The sequence below is a fragment of the Macrobrachium rosenbergii genome, chromosome 8 (assembly GCF_040412425.1).
Source record: "Macrobrachium rosenbergii isolate ZJJX-2024 chromosome 8, ASM4041242v1, whole genome shotgun sequence".
NCBI classification, from domain to species: domain Eukaryota; kingdom Metazoa; phylum Arthropoda; class Malacostraca; order Decapoda; family Palaemonidae; genus Macrobrachium; species Macrobrachium rosenbergii.
The window spans coordinates 14,772,269-14,795,411 of record NC_089748.1 but is presented as its reverse complement, the minus strand read 5'-3'; the positions used below and the strand labels follow the sequence as shown (position 1 = coordinate 14,795,411).

The 23,143-nt window shown below is 43.6% G+C and overlaps 1 protein-coding gene across 3 annotated transcripts in view; it reads left to right on the top strand.

Annotated features, from left to right (window-relative positions):
• Nucleotides 1–23,143, top strand: part of Ent3 (equilibrative nucleoside transporter 3) — a 147,287-nt gene that overhangs the window by 119,107 nt on the left and 5,037 nt on the right. For all 3 annotated transcript variants that reach the window (XM_067107325.1, XM_067107323.1, XM_067107324.1), the window contains exon 10: nt 13,350–13,537. In XM_067107325.1, the coding sequence (XP_066963426.1) occupies nt 13,350–13,537 (188 nt within the window). The remainder of the gene's footprint in view (nt 1–13,349; nt 13,538–23,143) is intronic.

The window sequence follows — 23,143 nt, the reverse complement described above, 5'->3', positions numbered from 1 at the left end:
TCCACTCATTCAAAAGTTGAGCTCTCTCTAATTACCTGGTAATATGTGAGGAACAGAGGCCAAGTTAGTCTCTGTAGCCTTATCCTTTAATTTTACACAGATCAATTTCTGTTGATGTCACATGTAACTCCTTTCTACTTTGTTTTAAAAGTTTCTAGTCAGGAAAATGAAAAAGTAAATTACAGAAAATTAAGTCCACAAAACATTTCAATACTAAGACTTTTTAATATTTTTGTTATATATATATATATGTATATATATACAATATATATATACTATGGACACTCCAAGTATATTTTAATTGCACCATACAAACTATGACCATACCTGACAAATGAAGAGATATGCCAAGAAGAGTGTGAGAATATCAATACATTGATAATATATAAAGGAAAAGGGATTCATTACAGTGTGGAAATTATGGAGGAAAGGAACATGAACAACTGTTGCTCTTGATAATCGTCACTTTGGATTCATGCTGAGGAGGTCAGTAATATAATCAGTCTTTCTTAGATGAAAAGTCCCATGCAAAGGGCAAGAGATTACACCAGATAATATGTGGATCTAGAGAAAGCATTAGAGAGCATACTAAGACAAACTGTTAGAAGGGAAATGAAACCCATAAAGTTATTCTGTCAGAATGATTGGTTGAAGTTACCCAAGAACAGAAATTTGTTTAACTTTTTGTGAGATGAAGTATCCGAGGACAGAAATTTGTTTAACTTTTTGTGTGATGAATCCTTTTTAAAAAATAACAGATTTATTAATTCTTTTTGCTATTTATGCTAGTTATGTATGAAGAAATAATGAAAAATCAGTAAAAATACATGCATTTTATATTCTATTTCATGAATATAAATTTTCTGTATTTTACTGATTTAAGTTTTATGATAGTTCTCACTGAACAGTTCTACTTGCATGGGAGATAGAGTTAAGCCAACCTTCAACACTCTGTAAATGCCATCTTAATGTTTTCCCACATCAAAATATTTAGGATTAAATTTTTAATATTATACCAATGTTATTTGATGTCATCAGAAGCCTAATGGTTTTAATGAGATGGTATGAGTAGCAGTTGGTCAGAAAAGTAGTAGATATGGAAGCAGAGGGACAAAGGCCAGGGCCAGTGTGGAGACCCAGAAATCATGGAGAAAGGGGATAGATAAAGACCTAAACCTGATGGAAGTTTAGACAAGAGCACAGGATAAGGAAGAATGGAGAGAGCTTCTTTCATGTGTTTATCTCCATGAAGGGAAAACTGACATTAAAATACTTGTGATGATGATGGAATCTCAGTGGATGAAAAAAGGGATTTTGACAAAGGAAAAATCTATTTCTGAGGAAGGTCCCGTGTCACCCGGTGAAATTCCATTGTAGCACGAATTTCTAGGTATAAAATGCTAGATATACCAGAGAAAAAAGAGCTTTCAGGAAAGCTGGGGTTACTACCCCCAGATCGAGCGTCTTCTCCAGGGAAGATGTCGGTATAATGAAGGGTGAGTGAAAGATCACTACCACGGAGTCTTACTCGAAAGATTTCTCCCTATCAAAACCCCCAGAAGAGAGCGGTGAGCCGTTACAGCCCCTACACCCAAACACCCGCCAGCTCGGCGACACCAGCGCCACCTACCTCATTCCAGGCCAGCACTAACCCCAGACTTGGCATGTGCAAGTGGGGAGCAATAGGTGAGTCAGGGAGGGTCACACGGGTGACACGGGACCTTCCTCAGAAATAGATTTTTCCTTTGTCAAAATCCCTTTTCTGAGTCCAGTCCCGTGTCAGCCGGTGAAATAGTGATAGAGAATCATGCCAAGGCTGCAAACTACGAGGAAACAAGGTAATCTGAAGAAAAAACATAAATTACGAAAATAGTTTTAATCAGGGAATCTCTTACATGTAGCAAGAACACTAAACCTAAGGCACATCAAAAACTTAATATTACGAAAAAAGGGGAAGTCCCGGCACAACGGGAAGAGGCCCTAAAAATACTTAATACTACTAAAGCATAACGACATATGAAATTTGCATAGGTTAAATGGCATATACAATCTTAAAGCTACACACGTAAACTTAAAGCTAAACACGTAAGAGACAAAACCAAATGGGAAATAAAATATACAGTACATATACACATATCTGGGGTACATGGAGCAAAATAAAAACCGCCCAGTACCCCACAAGAAAATACAATCATAACATGTCAGATTACAGTTTCCACTCAACAGAGACAAGATACATCAATATGAGGAGCCAGGCAGTGAGGCATGATCAACCAGGAGGATAAGCAGAGAAGCAAATGAGGCAGGCGGGCGGGGGGGGAAAGGGGAGGATAAGGATATGATTAGTTAAGGTGGGGAGATGACACTTCCCACAGCTATGGTAGAAAATTTCAGGGCTTCGAGCGATTTTAAATAGTGGCGTTTAAACACTAGAGGTGATTTCCAACCCGTGTATTTAGAGAGTTCTGAGAAGTCCATATTATGAAAGTAATTAATGGAAGTAGCATCTGCTCGAATATCATGAACCTTAGGAACTGAATCTGGGTTGGCCTGTTTAATAAAATACAAAATCTGTTGTCTTATAGCATTCAGTGAAAGAGTACCACCTTTCTCCCTGATAAAAAGAGGACCCGACTTACTCTGTGGAGTTCTTAAAAGGTAAGATTTAAGTGTATATACTGGACATAAAGACTGGTCTTGTGGAAGGGGCACCACCTTCCAAGGAGACCATCTGTCTTGTGGGTCTTCATTTTTGGCTAAGAATCTAGGGTCAGGGGAAAGGAGGACCTCTCCGGACGGGAGGAAGTTCACAAAATTATCACCTCTAGTGAGAGCCGATAGCTCTGAGATTCTGGCACCTGAAGCCAAGCTAATCAGAAATAAAGTCTTCCTTAACCCTTTCATATCTGCATAGTTATCACATCACTGAGGGCACATGAGCCCCGATGTGTCTGGGAGCACTCGACAGTGCGAAAAAATAATTATTTCGAAAATTCAGCAAAAATAGAAATTTTATGCCAACAACGTTCATTTTGCTGTCCTTTTTTTCTAAATGTTTATATTTTATGGTGGAATAGTCAGAATAAGAGTCCCAGCCCTCTAAATACAAAAAATGTGAGTTATTTCACGAAAAAAAAAAAAATCTTTACTTATTTTCATATTTTCGTTCGTAACCCAAAAAATATGAATGTCAGGCGAATGAATTATTTTTTATGAGAAAGCCACTAAAATTCTCTAAATATCGACATATAAAAGAATGGAAAACGAATAAGTCCAGCTGGTGAAAAAATTGATAGAAAAAAGGGCAAGAAACAGAGCGCTCTGCCCGGCGTATGGTGAGAATTATCGCTAGAAAAAATTTTTTTTGAAGAGCCCTATCTCGGTTATTTTTCATAGCAATTACTTTGTAAATATACAAAAATGTAGAGGAAAAGTTGAGGAATAATGTGAGAGTCAAGAAAAATGGCTTTGGTAACGGCAACAGTTTCATTTTGACGTTATAAATTTATTGAAACGAAAAAAAATGTTACCGTTGTCAACATTATCGTTCGTAGCTCAAAAAGCTATAACAGTTAGGCGAATGGATTATTTTTTATGAGAAAGCCAACAAAATTCTCTAAATATTGATATATAAAACAATGAAAAACGAATAAGTCCAGTTGGTGAAAAATTTATAGAAAAGGGTAAGAAACAGAGCGATTTGCCGGCGTATGGTGAGAATTATCGCTAGAAAAAAGGTTTTTTTGAAGAGCCCTATCTCGGTTATTTTTCATAGAGATTACTTTGTAAATATACGAAAATGTAGAGGAAAAGATGTAGAATAAAGTGAGAGTCAAGAAAAATGGCTTTGGTAACGGCAACAGTTTCATTTTGATGTTATAAATTGATTGAAACGAAAAAAAATGTTACCGTAGTCAACATTATCGTTCGTAGCTCAAAAGCTATAACAGTTAGGCGAATGGATTATTTTTTATGAGAAAGCCAACAAAATTCTCTAAATATTGATATATAAAACAATGAAAAACGAATAAGTCCAGTTGGTGAAACAATTTATAGAAAAGAGGGTAAGAAACAGAGCGATTTGCCCGGCCTATGGTGAGAATTATCGCTAGAAAAAAGTTTTTTTTGAAGAGCCCTATCTCGGTTATTTTTCATAGAAATTACTTTGTAAATATACGAAAATGTAGAGGAAAAGATGTAGAATAAAATGAGAGTCAAGAAAAATGGCTTTGGTATCGGCAACAGTTTCATTTTGACGTTATAATTTGATTGAAACGAAAAAAATGTTACCGTTGTCAACATTATCGTTCGTAGCTCAAAAGCTATAACAGTTAGGCGAATGAATAATTTTTTTGAGAAAGCCAATAAAATTCCCTAAATATTGACATATAAAAAATGGAAAACGAATAAGTCCAGTTGGTGAAAAATTGATAGAAAAGAGGGTGAGAAACAGAGCGCTCTCCGGCGTATGGTGAGAATTATCGCTAGAAAAATTTTTTTGGAAGAGCCCTATCTCGGTTATTTTTCATAGAAATTACTTTGTAAATATACGAAAAAGTAGAGGAAAAGTTGAAGAATAAAGGAAAGTCAAGAAAAATGGCTTTGGTAACGGCAACAGTTTCATTTTGACGTTATAAATTGATCGAACGAAAAAAAAAAAGTTACCGTTGTCAACATTATTGTTCGTAGCTCAAAAACTATAACAGTTAGGCGAATGAATTATTTTTTATGAGAAAGCCAAGAAAATTCTCTAAATATCGACATATAAAATAATGAAAAACGAATCAGCCCAGTTGGTGAAAAATTGATAGAAAAGTGGGTAAGAAACAGAGCGCGCCGCCAGGCATATGGTGAGAATTATCGCTAGACATTTTTTTTTGAAGAGCGCTACCTCGGATTTTTTCATAGAAATCACTTTGTAAATATACAAAAATGTAGAGGAAAGGTTGAGGAATAAAGTGAGAGTCAAGAAAAATGGCTTTGGTAAGAGCAACAGTTTCATTTTGACGTTATAAGCTGTTCGAAACGAAAAAAAAATGTTACCGTTGTCAACATTATCGTTCGTAGCTCAAAAGCTATAACAGTTGGGTGAATGAATTATTTTTTATGAGAAAGCCAACAAAATTCTCTAAATATCGATATATATGATAATGAAAAATGAGATTCAGAGCCCTGCCTAAAATCCAGACGTCTCTATGTGATGCACTAACAAATTTCCGCTAGTTTTACCGCAAAAACTTTGCGAAAGCATGTTGGAAACTGTTCTCGATTGACGTCGCTTTATGTAAACAGCCACACGTGTTTACCCAGCCTCGTACGCATGGTCTCTGACAGAAGTGTGGCCTGCCAGGCCTGCGTGGGTGCGATCAGCTGATGTCATTGTGAGAATTTTACTACGCCATGGATTTGCGCATGCACAGTAGAGGAACTAAAAAATTTATAGAAAATAGAGGATACCAAACAGAGTGTTTCCAATAATGTAATCCTACATTTTATAAAAAAAAATGTAAGATACGAGAGAGAAACGTGGGTAGGATCAGCTGATTTCATTGTGGGAAATTTACTATGCCAGGGAATTGCGCATGCGCAGTATAGGGACTGCTTGCCTGGCGTATCGATGCCTAAGTTACACGGTCCAAGGTATGCTTTAGCCTATGGAAACCACCAACTGTACGAAAATAAAAAAAATTTACCCCTACCACACGTACGAAAAATGTCGGTAAATTTTACGTATAATTACGTCAGTCAGACAAGAAGGGGGGTAGGGGGTTATTGCGTAATATGCCGTCAATTGGGCAGGAAAGGGTTAACAGATCCTGATAAGAGCATTGAAAGTTGTCCATCTCTGATGCTAACTTAAGGACGTCATTGAGAAACCACGTAACCGAATGTGGGCGTGATACGGGTCTCAGACGAGCGCATGCTCTGGGGATAGATGAAAAATAGGAATCTGTAAGGTCAATTTTAAAGCCATATAGAAATACTTTCTTCAGGGCTGACTTGGCTGTGGTAATAGTGGCGGAGCAAGGCCTTTCTCAAACAGTGACCTAAAGAAGGAAACTCCTAAATTAGTCGTCATGATTTTGGCTTCAGATGCTTTCAGGAAGGAGGCTAATTTTTTTGACTGCTGAGTCATACTGTCTAAGAGTAGAATCTCTTTTATCTGATTCTAGAAACAGAGTGTTAACAGGGTCAATGTTTGCTCCTTTTGGGCTGCTAATTTTATAAAGTCCATAAAACTAGGGCATTCTGAATTCTTGAGGAAGCTGACACAGTCTTGGTTTGTACTGTCTGGGTCAGTATGGGCTTGGGAATCGAAGACTCCGCAATCCCAGTTCCTGAAGAAGAGGGAACCAATTGCTCTTTGGCCAATAGGGGGCTACTAGGGCTGGTTGACCTTTGAATGTCCTGAGCTTGTGTAATACTTTCAGCAGTAAATTTATTGGAGGAACAGATAAATTTTCTCCCAATTGTTCCAATCTACTGTCATTGCGTCCGTGGCGCACGCCTGAGGGTCCAGGTTGGGGCCACATAACAGGGAGCTTGAAGTTGCTCTCCGTCGCGAACAGATCCACTTGGAGACCCGAACCCGGCGGCAAATCCATTTGAAGGACTCCCGTCCAGGGACCACTCCGTCTCCAACGGAGTAGCCCTGACAGGGAATCTGCCACCACGTTCCGCACCCCGCTAGGTGGGTGGCTGACAGGTGCCAGCCGTGCTTGTTCGCCAGGAGAAGATAGCAATCATTACTTGGTTTTACTCGACCTGATTTGGAGCCGCCCCTGTTGATGCAATGAACTACCACTGCGCTGTCCAATACCAGCCTGATATGAATCCGGTTGGGGGGGCGGATTTTCTTTAGAGTTAGAAAGACCGCCATAGCTTCCAGGGTGTTTATATGGAACTGCTGAAACATAGTGGACCACGTTCCTTGTACTTTTTGTTTTGGTGAATATCCCCCCCAGCCGCTTAGGGAAGCGTCCGTGTGAACAACTAGTGCCGGAGGGGGAAATTGAAGCGGAACTGACTTGGACAGGCCTCTGACTGTGGCCCAAGGCCGCAGTCTTGTTTTTAAGATTCGAGGAATAGAGGAGACCTTGTCTCTGAGCTTGACATTGGCTCGACTCCGCCACACTCTGTTTATGTCTTTTAGTTTCGCTTTTAAGAGCAGGTCCGTCACTGAGGCAAATTGAAGAGATCCAAGGACTCTTTCTTGGGATCGGCGGGATGCTGATTGATTTTTGAGAAATTTTCTGGTGAGAGATGCTATCTCTTTCCTCTTGGGAGGCGGGAGAGATAAAGTGTGAGAGGACAGATCCCACTGGAGACCCAGCCACTGAAACCGGGACTCGAGTCAGGCGGGACTTCTCTCTGTTCAGTTGAAAACCTAACGACTCCAGGAAGTTGATGACCATGGACGTAGCCTTCTGACACTCCAGAACTGTTGGTGCCCAAATTATCCAATCGTCTAGGTACGCTGCTAGGGATATCCCTCGGGACCGGAGTTGTTGAACTACCGTGTCCGCCAGCTTGATGAATACCCTGGGCGCAATGTTTAGACCGAAGGGCATGACCCTGAAGGAGTAGGCTTGATTCCCGAGTCTGAAACCGAGGAACTGAGAGAAGTTCCAGCGCAATCGGGACGTGATAATAAAGCGTCTGAAAGATCGATAGAGGTGGTGACGGCTCCACGCGGAAGTAGAGTCCGTACCTGAGCTACCGTAAGCATGCGAAATTTGTCGCATTTTATGTAGAGATTTAGACGCGACAGATCCAGGATCACTCTTTGCTGGTCGGAGTCTTTTTTGGGAACAGTGAATAACCTGCCTTGAAACTTTAGGTGCCTTACTTTCTTTATTGCTTGTTTGTTGAGCAATTCTGGCACGTAATCCTGTAGGATTGATGAGGGTGGCTGGTAAAACCTGGTCAGAGGAGGAGGGTCCTTGATCCAGCTCCATCCTAGACCTTTGGACACAATGCTGTGTGCCCAAGGGCTGAAGGTCCATTGGTCCCTGAACCAGTACAGGCGACCACCTACCTGTGTTTTCTCAGTGGGAGGGAGCGGGTTTGTTCCCTCTACCACGTCCAGGTTTTCCTCTTGGGGTGGTGTTGGCTTTTCCTCTATGAGGGGCCCTGCCTCTTCCCCCCCTTGCGATCCTATTAAGGCCGTGAAAGTATCCACGGCCCTCATAGGTGGGGTTGTATGCTGGCGAAGCAACATACGAAGGCGCAGCAAGGGAATGAGCTGGTTGGACCAGCACATATTGTTGGGGGTGAGCCTTTGAGGTGGAGGGCTGTGCCACTGCCGAGACCGGGACGGCTTGGACTACCGCCTGATGGTGGGGCCTCTTATGCCTCCTGAAACGTTTGCCTCCTCTCGCCTGGGGGCCGCCAGATTCTGGGGTCTTGCGCTTGTAGGCAGAAATGCCCCAGCGAGAGCGCAGACTCTGGTTGGCCCTTGTAGCCTCAGCCATAACATTCGTAACCTCTTCTTCTGGGAAGAGGTTAGGCCCCCAGATCGAGCTCTTTACGAGCTTGTTAGGCTCGTGACGGATAGTGGCATCAGCAAAATGAATTTTCTGCATTCCAGTCTGGCCATGATGAATTCGAAAGGTCAGACTGAAAGCCAGCTAGCAGGGACTTAGCCAAGACTTGAAAAAATGGCTTGTCCGGCGCAGGAGAGGCGGCAGTGGCTTCCGTAAGGCAGACGGAGTTCAGGGACCGGGCTAGCTTAGTCCGGGCATCAAACTCCGCCTTTAGCAAAGATTCCGGCAGCTTGGGGAGCTGCTCACTGAACTGTGAGGAAGCACAAAAGGGGTCCAACTTCCCAACAGTGAAAGTGGACGGAGCATCCGTCCAGAACTCGTCACCTCCCGGGAACACCAGGAAGTGGGGTCTGTTTCCTTAGCTGCGGTAATGGGTTACCTTCGAAGCACGCTCGGGCCGTAGCCAGAGCGACTTTGTTCAAACAGGGGGTGGGTAAGTTGTCTCCCAAGGCGAACATGGTGAAGTTGCCCTTGAAAAGTGTCAACTTTGTATTATCTGCCTGCCACTCCGTCAGAGTGTGCAGGAGAGCCGACTGAGCTTGGTCCCTAGGGACGATCACAGTCTCCCTAGGAACCTTATCAGAACGTACCCATGCTTCCTCTGTTAACCTCACGAAGCCTGGGTAGGGGGGCAAGAGATCGGCGGGCAAGAACTCTAATTCCTCCAACCGTCTCGTGCCAAGACCTTCGACTGTTAATTTGCCATCATGTTGGATGGCCCGGAGGGCTTAAACGCCAAGGGTTCCCGACATCGAAAAGCGCGGAGGTCCGCTGTGTCGGGGATGACGTACTGGGGTTCGGCTGCGGGTGGGCGAGCCATTCCCGCCAGTATATTGTCATGACTGGCCAACTTTTCAGAGATCTTTGTGAATTTGGTGTCAATATCCTCCGTGAATCGTTTGAATAGCTGGTTCGCGAAGGCCTCGCGTCAAAAGGCAGGCTGGCGAGGAGGGCTTGGTTTTGCTGCCCTCTTACTCGCACCTTTGCCGGAGGAACCAGACTTGCTCCCGGAGGCTACAGGTGCTGAGACCTTAGCCTTCGACGGGGGGAAAGGCAATGCTTTCTTGGAAGACGAGGACTTATAGCCCTTCGCCTTCCATGAAGTCTTCAACTTCAACTTGGGGATAGCTGATGGAGCTCTATCACCCTGGTAAGACTTCACAAAACCTGTAAAAGAAGAAATGGAAGAAGCTGGGGAGTCAAAAAGGGGGCCCGCCCCAACAACCTCACCTACCTCGCTACTTACCACCTGGTCCTGTTCAGTGTTCATAGGTTCCAGGTCTAAGTCTAAAGCGGCGACGTCCTCCGAAACCTCGGCGTAGAGAATATCCACTTGGGGTGGCTGGGTCGCATCCCGGATCTGCTGGATGATGGGGGTGGCAAGATCTTCTGGCACCGCGGCCGCCACCCGTGCGCCGGGGTAGAGCAGGTCCCTCAACTTCGCGTCGAGGACATAGGGCTTCCCCGACAGAATGTTCCCACCAAACTCAGCCACCCAAGCCCGGAGGGATTCCAAGGCAGACTTCTTGGAGGACTCGTCCGCCTGTAAGAAAACCAGCAATTAGCCAAGAACGAAAGAACAGTCCGGGAACCATGTAAACAATATTCAATATGAGGAGCGTAAAACGGAGGAAGACTGTCACTTACCGACTCATCCTGGACGGTTGCGCACAAGGCGAAGCAAACCTCACAACCATCAGGGTGCCAGACTACAAGGTCGTCGAGCCGGACCGCACAACCAGCATGGGTCCGCACACCACGTGACCGTGAAGGTTGTTGTAGTGGCGGTACACCCCGCTCCTCACAGCGAACAGTCTGTAAGTGGAAAAAGTACATGAACCTACCACTCTAAGCAATCTAAAGCCGGCAAGGCCGGAATTTGACTACAACGGAATACTCCGGTGGAGAAGAAATCCCTTATCATAAACTAGGCCAATAAGCTCTAAAATACACAGAGTGGAAGGTAAAAAGCTTCCAGACCCCGGAATACTCCGGGGAATGAAAGGTATGAGACAACAAGAACTCACCGCAAGGGTTGCCAGTAAAAATAACGGCGGAACCCCCGGGTGTGGAACCGGACTCACGTATATATAAAAATGAGGTGTGTACTCCGTTGGATAAACACACTTATCTAAATATGTATATTCATAAACAATAACATTAAACAAGTGATGGTACAAAGGGCAAATTACTCCGGAGACCGGGAGGATCCGCCTCCCTTATATAATTATATGAATCCCTTCCTCTCTTACTTCCCCGCCAGAGAAACAAGGTGGGCAAGATGCTCGTATATACATAACATAAGCCGGAGCAAGTATAATAACCCAACCAAGTAACCCGACGGGAGAAAAGAAGTGTGGGATAGAGTGTTCGAACACGTTCGAGCCATTTAGTAAACTAACCACCAACACCAACACAGCGATGCTAGGGACTGTATGGGAGGGAGCGAATCCCTCTACCAAATGGAGGAGTCCCTGAACTCGGAGAAAACGCCATCTAGCGTCACCCGCACGAGTAGAGCAAGACTGGAGGGGTGGGGGGGAGGGGGTGGAGTAGGGGAGAGTGGTAGGCTACGAAGAAAGAGAACAGGAGACAGGGGGAAATATATCACCCGCTCAACTGCACACATACACCACTCCAAGAATAATGAAACTTAGGAGGGTGGCCTACTACTAGGGGAGGGAAGCGACCAAGCCTCGATGCCCGACTCCTGACTAGGCGAAGCCTAATAGGGACCTAACCTAGTATAGGCTAGGAAAATGGAAGGAGTGCGGAGGGGAGGAGGAAGCAAACAGGGAGAGAAATTTTGTGCCGAGAACCAACCGGGACCGAGAAGAGGGGGCAAGAAGGCGACTAGCCTAGAGGAGACACATCCAAAGAACTCTGTTCCCCCAAAGGAAGGAAGAGAACTAAGGGGCTCACTCTGCCCACCAAAAAAACGACCCTGGAGGAAACAGCAACCAAAACTCCCTCAACCTGATGGATCTCACGCCAAGGGCAAGGGGATGGAAGCAAAACAAGCCTACTCCACTAAATAACCATCACACATAAACATGGAAACAAAACTGTGCTCAATAGGGTGCGAGCCTACCTCGGGAAGCGGTTAGATCTGAGGCTGCCGCCACCACGAGGAGGTAAACAATGAATAAAATAAAAAAGAGCACCATCGCCAAGAATAAAACAATTAGCCTAATACAGACTAAGAATAACAAGGAACCCAACCTGGGGACCTGGACGGGCATCACCCTCACAAAGGCCGACAGGCCAATAATATGTAAAATTCGAAAAGGGGGCCACCATGCAGGGAACCCGCCAGGAGGAGAACCATGGGGCAAAAAATAACATCTATAACGACAAGGAGACAACCCCAACAGAAAAGAACTGATGGGGTCGCCTGCATGATCGACATGGCTGGCGGAGGACGCCGTGGCGTCATAATAAGATGTCAATATTTGTGAAAAGACGAGACCATAACAGCCAAAATATAGAACAAAACCCCACAATAAGATGATACTTAACTTGGAGATGGTAAAGCTGCTCGATGACATGGCGATAGATGAAAATAAATCCAAAAAGGCACGAGCACACAAAAGGAAAAGGTAGCAATCACGTGCTAGAAAATGGAATGAGGTAGGTGGCGCTGGTGTCGCTGAGCTGGCGGGTGTTTGGGTGTAGGGGCTGTAACGGCTCACCGCTCTCTTCTGGGGGTTTTGATAGGGAGAAATCTTTCGAGTAAGACTCCGTGGTAGTGATCTTTCACTCACCCTTCGTTATACCGACGTCTTCCCTGGAGAAGACGCTCGATCTGGGGGTAGTAACCCCAGCTTTCCTGAAAGCTCTTTTTTCTCTGGTATATCTAGCATTTTATACCTAGAAATTCGTGCTACAATGGAATTTCACCGGCTGACACGGGACTGGACTCAGAAATGCAGTGTTAAGCGATGTCATTGGAATCTCAAATGGTTCATGAATTACTTTTGCTATTCCATGGTTATTTTGAGATTTAACATATTTTCTTGACCACAGATATGAATGTGTTGATATTTCATATAAGTAATTTATTATGAGGTAATATCGATTATTATTTTTATGAGATTGTGAAATTGCTACAATTTCCTTATTTAAATACTAAAAACAAAACATAACTTATGCCATATTGTAGCTTAGCTTATGCTATACTATAGCAGCCGAGAAAACAGCAGTTATAACCATTGTTGTTATATGAGCATAAGTAAAAGGAAAGGTATGTATTTTGTATGTACATACCAGATTTTAAATGAATTTTATATTCCATAAATGAAAACCACCTATTTTACTAGCAGTGCCCTCCTGCCATGCTATACTGTTGTTTCATCCACATCAACTTCCGCTCACCATGGCAATAAACAATTACTCAGGACTTTTATTGCTCATTGAAGGACCCAATTCTAAGCCAGCGTATGCTAATTCAGGTTGGATAGCATCAATAAAATATGAAGTATTTATGGAGTAAATAGAGAGTCATTAGTTTTGGAGGGCCTTGTCATTTCACATTTTACATAAGCATTTTACATGCATAAATATTAATACTGTAGTTAGGATGCAAGATGTTTGTGTCAGTTGGTTTAGCCAGTTCATTGTTGGTGTGCTGAAAGAAAAGTTAATCAGTTCATTTTCAAAAATAAAAATTCTCACTTTTTCTGATCATTATAGGCCTCAGTTGTTTTTTGTTTTGTATGAGAAGTTAGCAGTGGACTATTTTGGTGGATTTTTTTTAGTGTGGTTGTTTTGTAAAATAATTTTATTACTATTTGTTTCTTACAGGGGGAGTCATAGCACGGTGGCATGTTAGTCGTAATGTATGGCAATACATGCTTTCGATAGCTTTGGCTTACTTTGTGACGTTGTGCTTATACCCTGGCATTGAAACTGAAATTGTGTCATGCCGGCTGAAATCGTGGATGCCTGTCATAATAATGGCTATTTTTAATCTCTTTGATTTTTTTGGCAAGGTAAGTTTCTATTATTCATTGTTCTCAAGATTAATCATAACTACGATTTTAGGAAGTCATTTTGATTACCTAATTAGATGTCATTGTTGCCACATTTGTTTTGTGCAAGCATTACTCTTGCCAATCTGATCCTGAGAAAAATGGGTGAACTATAAGTGTTAGATAAAATCTAGAATATTTTGTGGCAGATAGCTGTGAATTACCAAACACGAAACATTTAGACTGTATTTGTTCTTTTAGTGAGTGGATGATTACTTCCATAAAGTACTTTAGACCATGAAACGAGGATTTGTTGATAAAGATATATTCAGTAACAAGTTCTGATGATTGAGATGTAGGTCTTTATTATAGAATAAAATAAATTTCCTATCCCATGGTGAAATAATGTTCAGTGAGGTCAGGTTTCCATATGAAATTTAATTGTGATTCTCATGCTTACACAGTTAATAAATTCATTTGTTTTTAAAAATTAATTCATTAGACAACCAGTGTAGGTTATTTGTTATAATGAGAAATTAGCTATGGGAGAATTAGAATGTATTTTCTCATGGCACAGCTCCATCCTTAGAAAAGATGTTTGTATTTGAAACTATCAAATCCCTTGCACTAACAAAACCATTCACTTACATTTCTGCCCTGACCTCTGTAGAAGTAATTTTTTTCTTTTTTTTTTTGCAATGATGTACTTTCATAGTACAGTATTATTGTTCCTGTGGAAATGCTTCATAAGAATCCAATAGATAAAATTACAAACCCATTTTTTAATCTCATCTTGTGCAACCACATTGTATTCCCATTTGTCAAATTATCAATTATCTAGTTGCCTCAGAAAAGGAAACCTGAAATAAATTTAAATTTTATATAAATAACTTACCAAGTAATTACATAGCTACAGTATTGGTTCCTAACCTATGGCAGCTTAAAAATTCAAAATTCGTTTGGCAGTGCTTCTATTGTTTGTGTAGGTGACAAGGTCCGCCCATTATCCAGGACTTAGAGGAACAACTTAGCAGAGAGCTCAATTTGTTTCCTGTTGGAAGAGAGCTCAATTCATTTCCTGTTGACTTCCGATCAACATTGGGAGTTTTTTCCACAGCTGTTTCATAGCTTTTTCGGATATTTATTTGCCCGATCTTGGTGAAGTACTCAGAATTTGTTGTGGTTGTGGCTTTCAGTCGTTGGTGGATTGATTTTTGTGGTTAACTTTAGGAATTTCTGTAGTTAACATGTCAGATAAATGCAATAAATGTAGGGGGCAAGAATGTAGTAAGGATAATACTTGCATAGAGTGTCAGGATTGGGAGGATAAAAAATGGAAAACCTTAAAATCTCATCTAGAGAAACTTGAAAGAGATAGAAAGAGGAAGGCAGGCCTTAGGGCTGAGAGTAGGGCTAGTACAGAATCTACTCCTTTTGCTAGTGTAGGGGATGAGAGAGCTGTTACTCCTCCAATTCCTCCTGTTTCTCCCATTCTAAATCCTCCAACTTTACCATCTACTCCGGATCCAGGTTCCCATGATTCCGCTCTCCATGCCATTGCCAGCCTCAAATCAAGTTCAATCAGAAGTTTGGATTATTACCCAGTACCATTATGGAAATGGGGTCTGCTATTAGATCTCTAATGGAGAAAAATGTGCATAGTGACAGTGCAGTGAGAAGTGAGTGTTGTGAATGTTGAGGAGGTGGCTGTCCGTCCCACCAGCGCTTCCCTGTCCTGCTCCTCTGCACCGGGGAGAAGACATACCGGAGGTCCAAGGGAGGCTGGTGGGGTTTGCCTACAGGCAGTCACCCCCTCTCTCAAGCCTGTCATTCATTGCCAGGCTTCAACTAAATGCCATTGGAAAGCTGTTCCAGTGCATCAGCTTTCCTCAGATTCGGAAGCTTCCAGCCCAGACAAGAAGCACCTGTATCACTACCCTGCCTCATCACACCCTCTCAAGAGACATGCGGAGCTTGGCAGTACCTCTCCTCTGGCAGTCATGAGGTACAGGGAGGTTAGCCCTCAACCTTCCTGCAGCTTTCAAGACCAGTCCGCTTCTCCAGCTTGCCCTTGTCATTTGTTAGGAGACAGTCTTGAGTGCTATAAGCGCTCAAAGCCCCTGACTTCTTTTGAGCGCCTGGAGCCCACTGGCTCATGCCAGATTTCCTGTTTTGAGCACCCGGTGCCAACTCCTGAGCTTCTGGCGCCAGTGGCCGAGCGCCCAGCCACATCTTCCAGCGCCTTCCTCTCATCCACAGCTGTCATCATCGGTTCAAGAAGATTATTTGCAAGCCCCACTCCAACAACAGCTGACGGAGCTTATGGGGTTCTTGAAGAAACCTCTACAGTTCCTGAAACCAAAGACAAGTCTTTGTCACCTATCTCTTAAGAGGAGGAAGAATTTGTTCAGGATGCGGTCCCTTCTTCAGCGTTCTCGTCTCTTTTGAGATCTCTCCTGGATAGCTTTCCAGATTTCTTCATTCCTGCTGCTCCAACTTCTCCAGCTTCTACCTTCCTCATGAGGAAGCAGTCTTCTGAGGGTGCCAAGCTGCCTAAATAAGTTCTTTTTTCTTTCTTGAGGAAGGCTTTCTTGGAGGTACTTGACTGGCTGACCTCTAAGAGAGAGCAGGGCAAAGCAACATTAGCTTTCCTGCCCAGCAAGCTAATGAAGATGAGGTACTTATTCTACACCAAGGTAATGTTTTCATTTAGTTCTTCAGTGGATGGGTCGATATCGTACTCGCCTAGCACTCTCCTAGGCCAGCATTCGATTTCCCAGCCAGCCAGTGAAGGATTAGAGGAATTTATTTCTGGTGGTAGAAATTCATTTCTCGGTATAATGTGATTCGGATTCCACAATAAACTGTAGGTCCCATTGCTAGGTAACCAATTGGTTCTTAGCCATGTAAAATAAGTCTAATCCTTCGGGCTAGCCCAAGGAGAGCTGTTAATCAGCTCAGTGGTCTGGTTAAACTAAGGTATACTTTTTTTTTTTCCTCCCACAAACTTGATCACTTTATCAAGAACATTTTTAAGGTTCTCAAGATTTTTAGCTTTCTCAGTTGGGGTGTCGGGGCGCTAGCGAGAACAATTGAAGACTGTCCAGATCTCCCGGAAGACTTTGCCTCTGATTGGCTAGAGGTTCTTTCATGCACCGATAGGGCAGCTAGAGACTGCCCTTCAGGACTGGCCTCTCTCTTTTCAATGGGTGTTCTAAAAAAGAGGGAGCTCTGGTGTTCTTTCACCTTGAAAGGAGTCTTCGCTGACACAGAAGTCAACTCTATTTTTCACTCCTTTGGATAAGTCTCACCTCTTTCCATGAGTCACAGTGAAGGAGATTCTTTCAGACTTGCAGAAGACGTCTACAACCGACCTGTTAGCACAATCCTCTAGACGTTCAAGGGAACCTGCGCCTTCCACATTGAGATCGTTCTCCCCCTTACAGCCTCAGCCCTTTCGTGGGGTGAAAACAAAAACCCAACCTAGACCTAGATCAAACTTGCGACCTCCTACAAAGTCCATTAAGAAGTCTTCATTCAAGACCATCCCCAAGAAATAAGAAGTTAGTCCTCCTCGCCCAAGTAGGAGCCAGACTTCTACTTTTTTGGAAGGAATGGGATTGCAGAGGAGCAGAACCTTGGGTAGTTGAGATACTCAAGGAGGGCTACGCAATTCCTTTCATGAAAGTTCCTCCCTTAGTAACATCACCAGTCACCTTGACAGCATATTCAGAAGGTTCCATGAAGTTTTTGGCCCCCCTGTCAGGAAGATGAATCCCTGATCATCAAGGGAGCAGTGGAAGAGGCACTAAATTGCCACTCAGAAGGCTTTTACAACGTGCCTTTCATGGTTCCAAAGGCCTTGGGGGCTGGAGGCCCATTTTGGACATCAGCATCCTGAATACAAAGTTCCACGTTGAGACAGTTCACTCAGTCATGTCTTCAGTGCAGCAGGGGGACTGGATGGTCACCCTGGATATGCAAGATGCATATTTTCATGTCCCTGTTCATCCAGGCTCACGGAAATTTCTACGCTTCGTCTTTCAGGGCAGAGTACTACAGTTTTGGGCCCTGTGCTTTGGCTTGTCGACGGCACCACAAGTATTCATCGCTTCTCTAGGGAATTGGCTTCACCTTCAGGGAATCAAGATCAACTTGTACCTGGATAACTGGCTTCTCCGCTCCTCATCGGAGAAGTGCACGAGGACTTGAGAAGAACTCTTCGCCAGACACAGGAGTTAGGCATTATCATAAACTAGAAGAAATCCTTTATGACACCAACTCAGGAGGTTCCCCGTTTAGGGATGATCCTGAATTTTGGGACTTTTCGGGCTTTTCTGTCACCCAAAAGAATCGACAACTGTCTACAGACTGTCAGTTAGTTCCTTGCCCTTCCTTCCTGCTCGGCAGTACAGTGGATGAGTCTCCTACGGGCCCTTGCTTCAGTAGAGCAGTTTGTGAGACTAGGCAGACTGCACACGAGACCTCTGCAGTTTTTTTCTGGAAGCAAACTGGTGCAGAAAGACTCAACCAGACTCTCATCTTCCTGATAATGTCGGAAATCAGAGTGGATCTCCAGAGGTGGTGGGAAGAAAGACTTCAGGAAGGGAAGTCTCTTCTTCCAGTGAGCCCCAACCTTCAATTTTATTCAGAAGCCTCCGACCTAGGCTGGGGTGCTCTCCCAGATGGCTGGGAAGTCTCTGGAATATGTACAACGTTGCAACAGAAGTCTCACATCAGTTCAAAGGAACTGACAGCTGTTCACCTACAACTTCAGGCCTTCTTGGACCAGTCTGTGGCAAGAAGTCAGTAGTGCATGCTGACAACACCACTGCACTTTCTTACATTTGCAAACAGGGGGTTGGTCACTCACTCGTTCTCTCTGTACAAGACAGTGAGGGATCTCCTTCTGTGGGCAGAGGAGAATCTAGTCACTCTTACTACCCAGTTCATTTAGGGAAGAATGAACGTTACTGGGGATGAGCTAAGCCACTTCAAACAGGTCCCTCTGACCAAATGGACCCTAGACCCGTTAGTCTGCGACAATCTGTGGAGACTGGGGCAGACCCATTGTAGATCTCTTCGCAACATTGAGAAATCACCAACTTCCACTCTTTTGTGCTCCAGTCCCAGATCCTCAAGCATGGGCAACAAATGCCATGCTCCTGGGGTGGACAGGCCTAGATGTGCATGCCTTCCCTCCCTTTGGGTTGATTAGGGAGGTAATCAACAAGTTGTCAACTCATCAGAGAACCTTCATGACCCTAGTTACTCCCTTTTGGCCGAACAAGGAATGGTTTCCAGATCTGATTCGGCTCCTGGTGGATTATCAAAGACTCCTTCCACAAAAACAGTCCCTGCTCAGACAACCCTTTTCCTCAGATTCCACCAAGGGTTGTCTGCTCTGGCCCTGACAGGCTTCAGACTGTCAGATGCCTCATCAGAGCAAAAGGCTTTTCGCGACAGGCTGCAGAGGTGATTGCAAGGTGCAGGCGAATGTCTTCTACAAAGCTCTACCAGTCCAAATGAGCAGTCTTCAGAAGGTGGTGCTGCTGCAAGAACGTCTCTTCTTCTGAGACACCTATAAATCAAATAGCTGATTTTTTACTATTCCTGAAGTTTGTCAGGAAATTATCGACCTCTACCATCAAAGTGTATAGGTTGATGCTCAGCTCAGTTTTTAAACACAGAGGAGTGGATCAGTCTTCTAATCAAGACAATGGTGACTTAATCAAATCCTTTGAGATGACAAAGCAAGAAAGTTCTTCCAGCATCTCTTGGAACTTAGATGTTGTACTGAAATGGCTTTCAGGTCCTCAGTTCGAACCGCTCCATTCTGTCTCACTCGGGAATCTCACCAAGAAGACACTCTTTTTAGTGGCCCTTGCTACTGCCAAATGTATTAGTGAGTTACAGGCAACAGACAAAAGAGTAGGTTTTGCGTAAGGAGACACAGTCTGCTCACTTTCTCTTGGATTCCTTGCTAAAAACGAGGACCCGTCCAAGCCCTGGCCTTGATCCTTCGTTATCAAGAACCTCATGGACATCTTAGGACCAGAGGAAGAAGAGAGGCTTCTTTGTCCAGTGAGGTGTCTCAGGTACTACCTTCACAGGATGGAAGAGATTAGAGGACCGTCGAGCAATCTCTGGTGCTCTGTAAGAAGCCCAATTCGTCCTCTCTCAAAAAATGCCATTTCCTTTTTTTCTGAGAGAGTTGATATCAGAAGTGTACTCTCAGATCCAGGAAAAAGGGATTTTGACAAAGGAAAAATCTATTTCTGGGGGAAGACCTGTGTCACCCAGTGAAATGGTTCCAATAGCACTCATTTCTAGGTATAACTATTGCTAAATATACCAGAGAAAAAGCTATCCATAATGCCGGGGTTACTACCCCCGGATCGATCACCATAATGGTGTCGGTATGCACTAGGGGTGAGTGGACTCCACTATCACAGGTCTTCGTCCAATAGATCTCTCTATTCTCAAAGTCCCAAATTTGGGTGTGCCGTACCAAGGATTGCCTCCCCGCTCACCCACTAGGCGTCACCACGCGACCGCCACGTCATCCCAATATTAGCATCCACCAAGCTTGGTATACCACCCGGGTGGGAAAGGAAGTGCAGGGATGGGTCACTGGGTGACACAGGTCTTCCCCCAGAAATAGATTTTTCCTTTGTCAAAATCCCTTTTCTGGGCTCGACCTGTGTCACCCAGTGAAATCGTAACAGAGAATCAGCCATACAAGAGCTTGGTGGTACGCCTCAAAGATTACCTTAATGGAGCTAAATTAAACTAAGAGAAAACTTTTATTGTGTTTTAATACTCCCAAATTATAAGAAAACTTTTATTGTGTTTTAATACTCCCAAATTATAAGATCAACAACAAATTCAAAACTATGAGGCACACAGTCTAAAATTATAAAAATAACCAAAACCAAGACACTTAAGGCTAACAAGATATGAATGAAAACAGGATATATGCGGTACGTGTAGGAGTCAGGCTGTGAAGCAGACCTGACCTAAGGCTAGAAGCAGGGCAAGCAAGCGAGGCAGGTAGGCTAGAGAATATACCAATAGGTAAACGAGGATTACAAAACAAAAGGACAAAGAATATACATAAACTAATCTTGAGCTGGACCAGGAGGAACAATACTTCCTGCAGCTACTGTGGAATATTTAAGAGCCTCTAGGGACTTAAGATAGTGGCGTTTAAATACTGTTGGTGATTTCCAGCCCGTATACTTTTTAAGGTCATCAAAATTCATATTATGGAAATAGTTAGCTGAGGTGGCCACCGCTCAAATATCATGTACCCGAGGTACTGACTCCGGGTTTGCCTGTTTAATAAAATGAAGAATTTGTTGCCTGATAGCCTTTAAGGAAATATTACCTCCATTTTCCCTAACAAAAAGAGGGCCTGAAGTTCTCTTAGAAGTTCTATTTAAATAAGCTTTTGAAGGGGAATAATCTTCCAAGGAGACCATCTATTTTGTGGATCCTCATTCTTTGCTAGAAAACTGAGGTCCGGAGACAACAGAACTTCACCTGACGGGAGGAAATCAACATGATTGGGCTCTCTAGAAAGAGCAGACAGTTCAGAAATTCTAGCTCCTGAGGCTAGACTTACTAGGAATAACGTTTTTCTTAACAGACTCAGGTATGAACATAATTCGTTATCAGTGTCTGATGCCAATTTAAGTACGTCATTTAAGTACCAGGAAACCGTGTGTGGACGGATTGTTGGTCTAAGATGAGCATATGCTTTAGGAATTGACGAAAAATAAGAGTCTATAAGGTTAATATTAAAGCCATGTAAAAATATTTTTCTTAAAGCAGATTTTGTTGTAGTAATAGTACTAGTGGCCAATCCTTTCTCGAATAGTGATCTGAAGAAGGAGATCGCTAGGTTCGTGGACATTTCATGAGCTTCAGATTCTCTCAGAAACAATGCTAACTTTTTAACTGCTGAGTCATACTGTCTGAGAGTAGATTCCCTCTTATCTGATTCTATGAACAGTGTATTAAGAGGGTCAATGTTAGCGTCTTTCTGCGCTGCAAATCTCATGAAATCCATAAACCTAGGGCTTCAGAATTCTTGAGGAAGCTGACACAGTCCGAGTTTGCACTACTTGTGTCAACCTTGGGTTGGGGATCTGTTTGTGCCGGAGCTTCAACTCTAGTAGTAAAGGAAACCAACTGCTCTTCGGCCAGTTGGGTTCCACCAGTGCTACTTGACCTTTGAATGATCTGAGTTTGTGTAAAACTTTCATCAACAAGTTTATTGGTGGAAACAGATAGATCCTTTGCCATCTGTTCCAGTCGATTGACATTGCATCTGTGGAATGAGCTAGAGGATCTAGATTGGGAGCAACGTAACACGGAAGCTTGTGGTTGCTCTCTGTGGCAAACAGGTCTACCTGGAGACCCGGTACCTGAAGGCAAATCCACTCGAACGACTTCCTGTCCAAGGACCATTCCGACTCCAGCGGGGTTGTCCTGGACAGTGAATCTGCAATGACATTCCTAACACCTGCCAGGTGGGTGGCTGACAGGTGCCAAAGATGTTTCCTTGCCAGAGAGAAAATTGCGATCATTACTTGATTGATATGGCTCGACTTGGAGCCTCCTCTGTTCAGGTAATGCACCACTACTGCACTGTCCAGCACCAGTCTGATGTGAATCTGTCTGGCTGGACGCAGTTTCTTTAATGTTAGAAATACTGCCATTGCCTCTAGAATGTTGATATGGAACTGGTGGAATACTGTCGACCATGTTCCTTGAACTTTCTTGTGTTGGGAGTATCCTCCCCATCCGCTTAGGGAAGCATCCGTATGGATCACTAGTGATGGAGTGAGAAATTGAAGAGGCACTGACCTTGCCAAACTCTTGACAGTTGACCATGGTCGAAGCCTCTTCCTCAATATCTGCGGAATCAGAGACAGCTTGTCTCTGTTTCTGCTGTTGGCTCGTTTCCGCCATACCCTGTTTATATCCTTCAGTTTGGCTTTTAGCAGCAAGTCTGTTACTGAAGCGAACTGAAGAGAGCCCAGAACTCTTTCCTGGGTACGACGAGAGCCTCTTTTATTTTTGAGGAACTGTCTGGTAGCTTTGGCTATTTCCTTCCTTTTGGCTGGCGGAAGTGACAGTTTGTGTGTGTTTAGGTCCCACTGGATTCCCAACCACTGAAATTGAGCCGCCGGAACTAGACGGGATTTCTTTCTGTTTATGAGGAAACCCAGGTATTCCAAGAAGTTGATTACTATGAAAGTTGCTTTTCGACATTCCTTGACATTGGATGCCCAAATTATCCAATCGTCCAGATATGCGGCCAGCATAATCCCTTGGGCCCGTAGCTCTTGGACTACTGTCTCTGCCAGTTTGGTAAAGATTCTGGGCGCTATGTTGAGCCCGAATGGCATGACTCTGAACGAGTATGCTTGTTTTCCTAGTTTGAACCCTAGGTAAGGGAGAAGTTTCTGCGGAACCGAACGTGATAATATCGTCTGAAAGATCTATAGAGGTGGTGACGGCCCCACGGGGAAGTAGGGTCCGTACCTGCGAGATTGTAAGCATGCGAAACTTGTCGCATTGAATGAATAAGCTGAGACGAGACAGGTCCAGAATTAC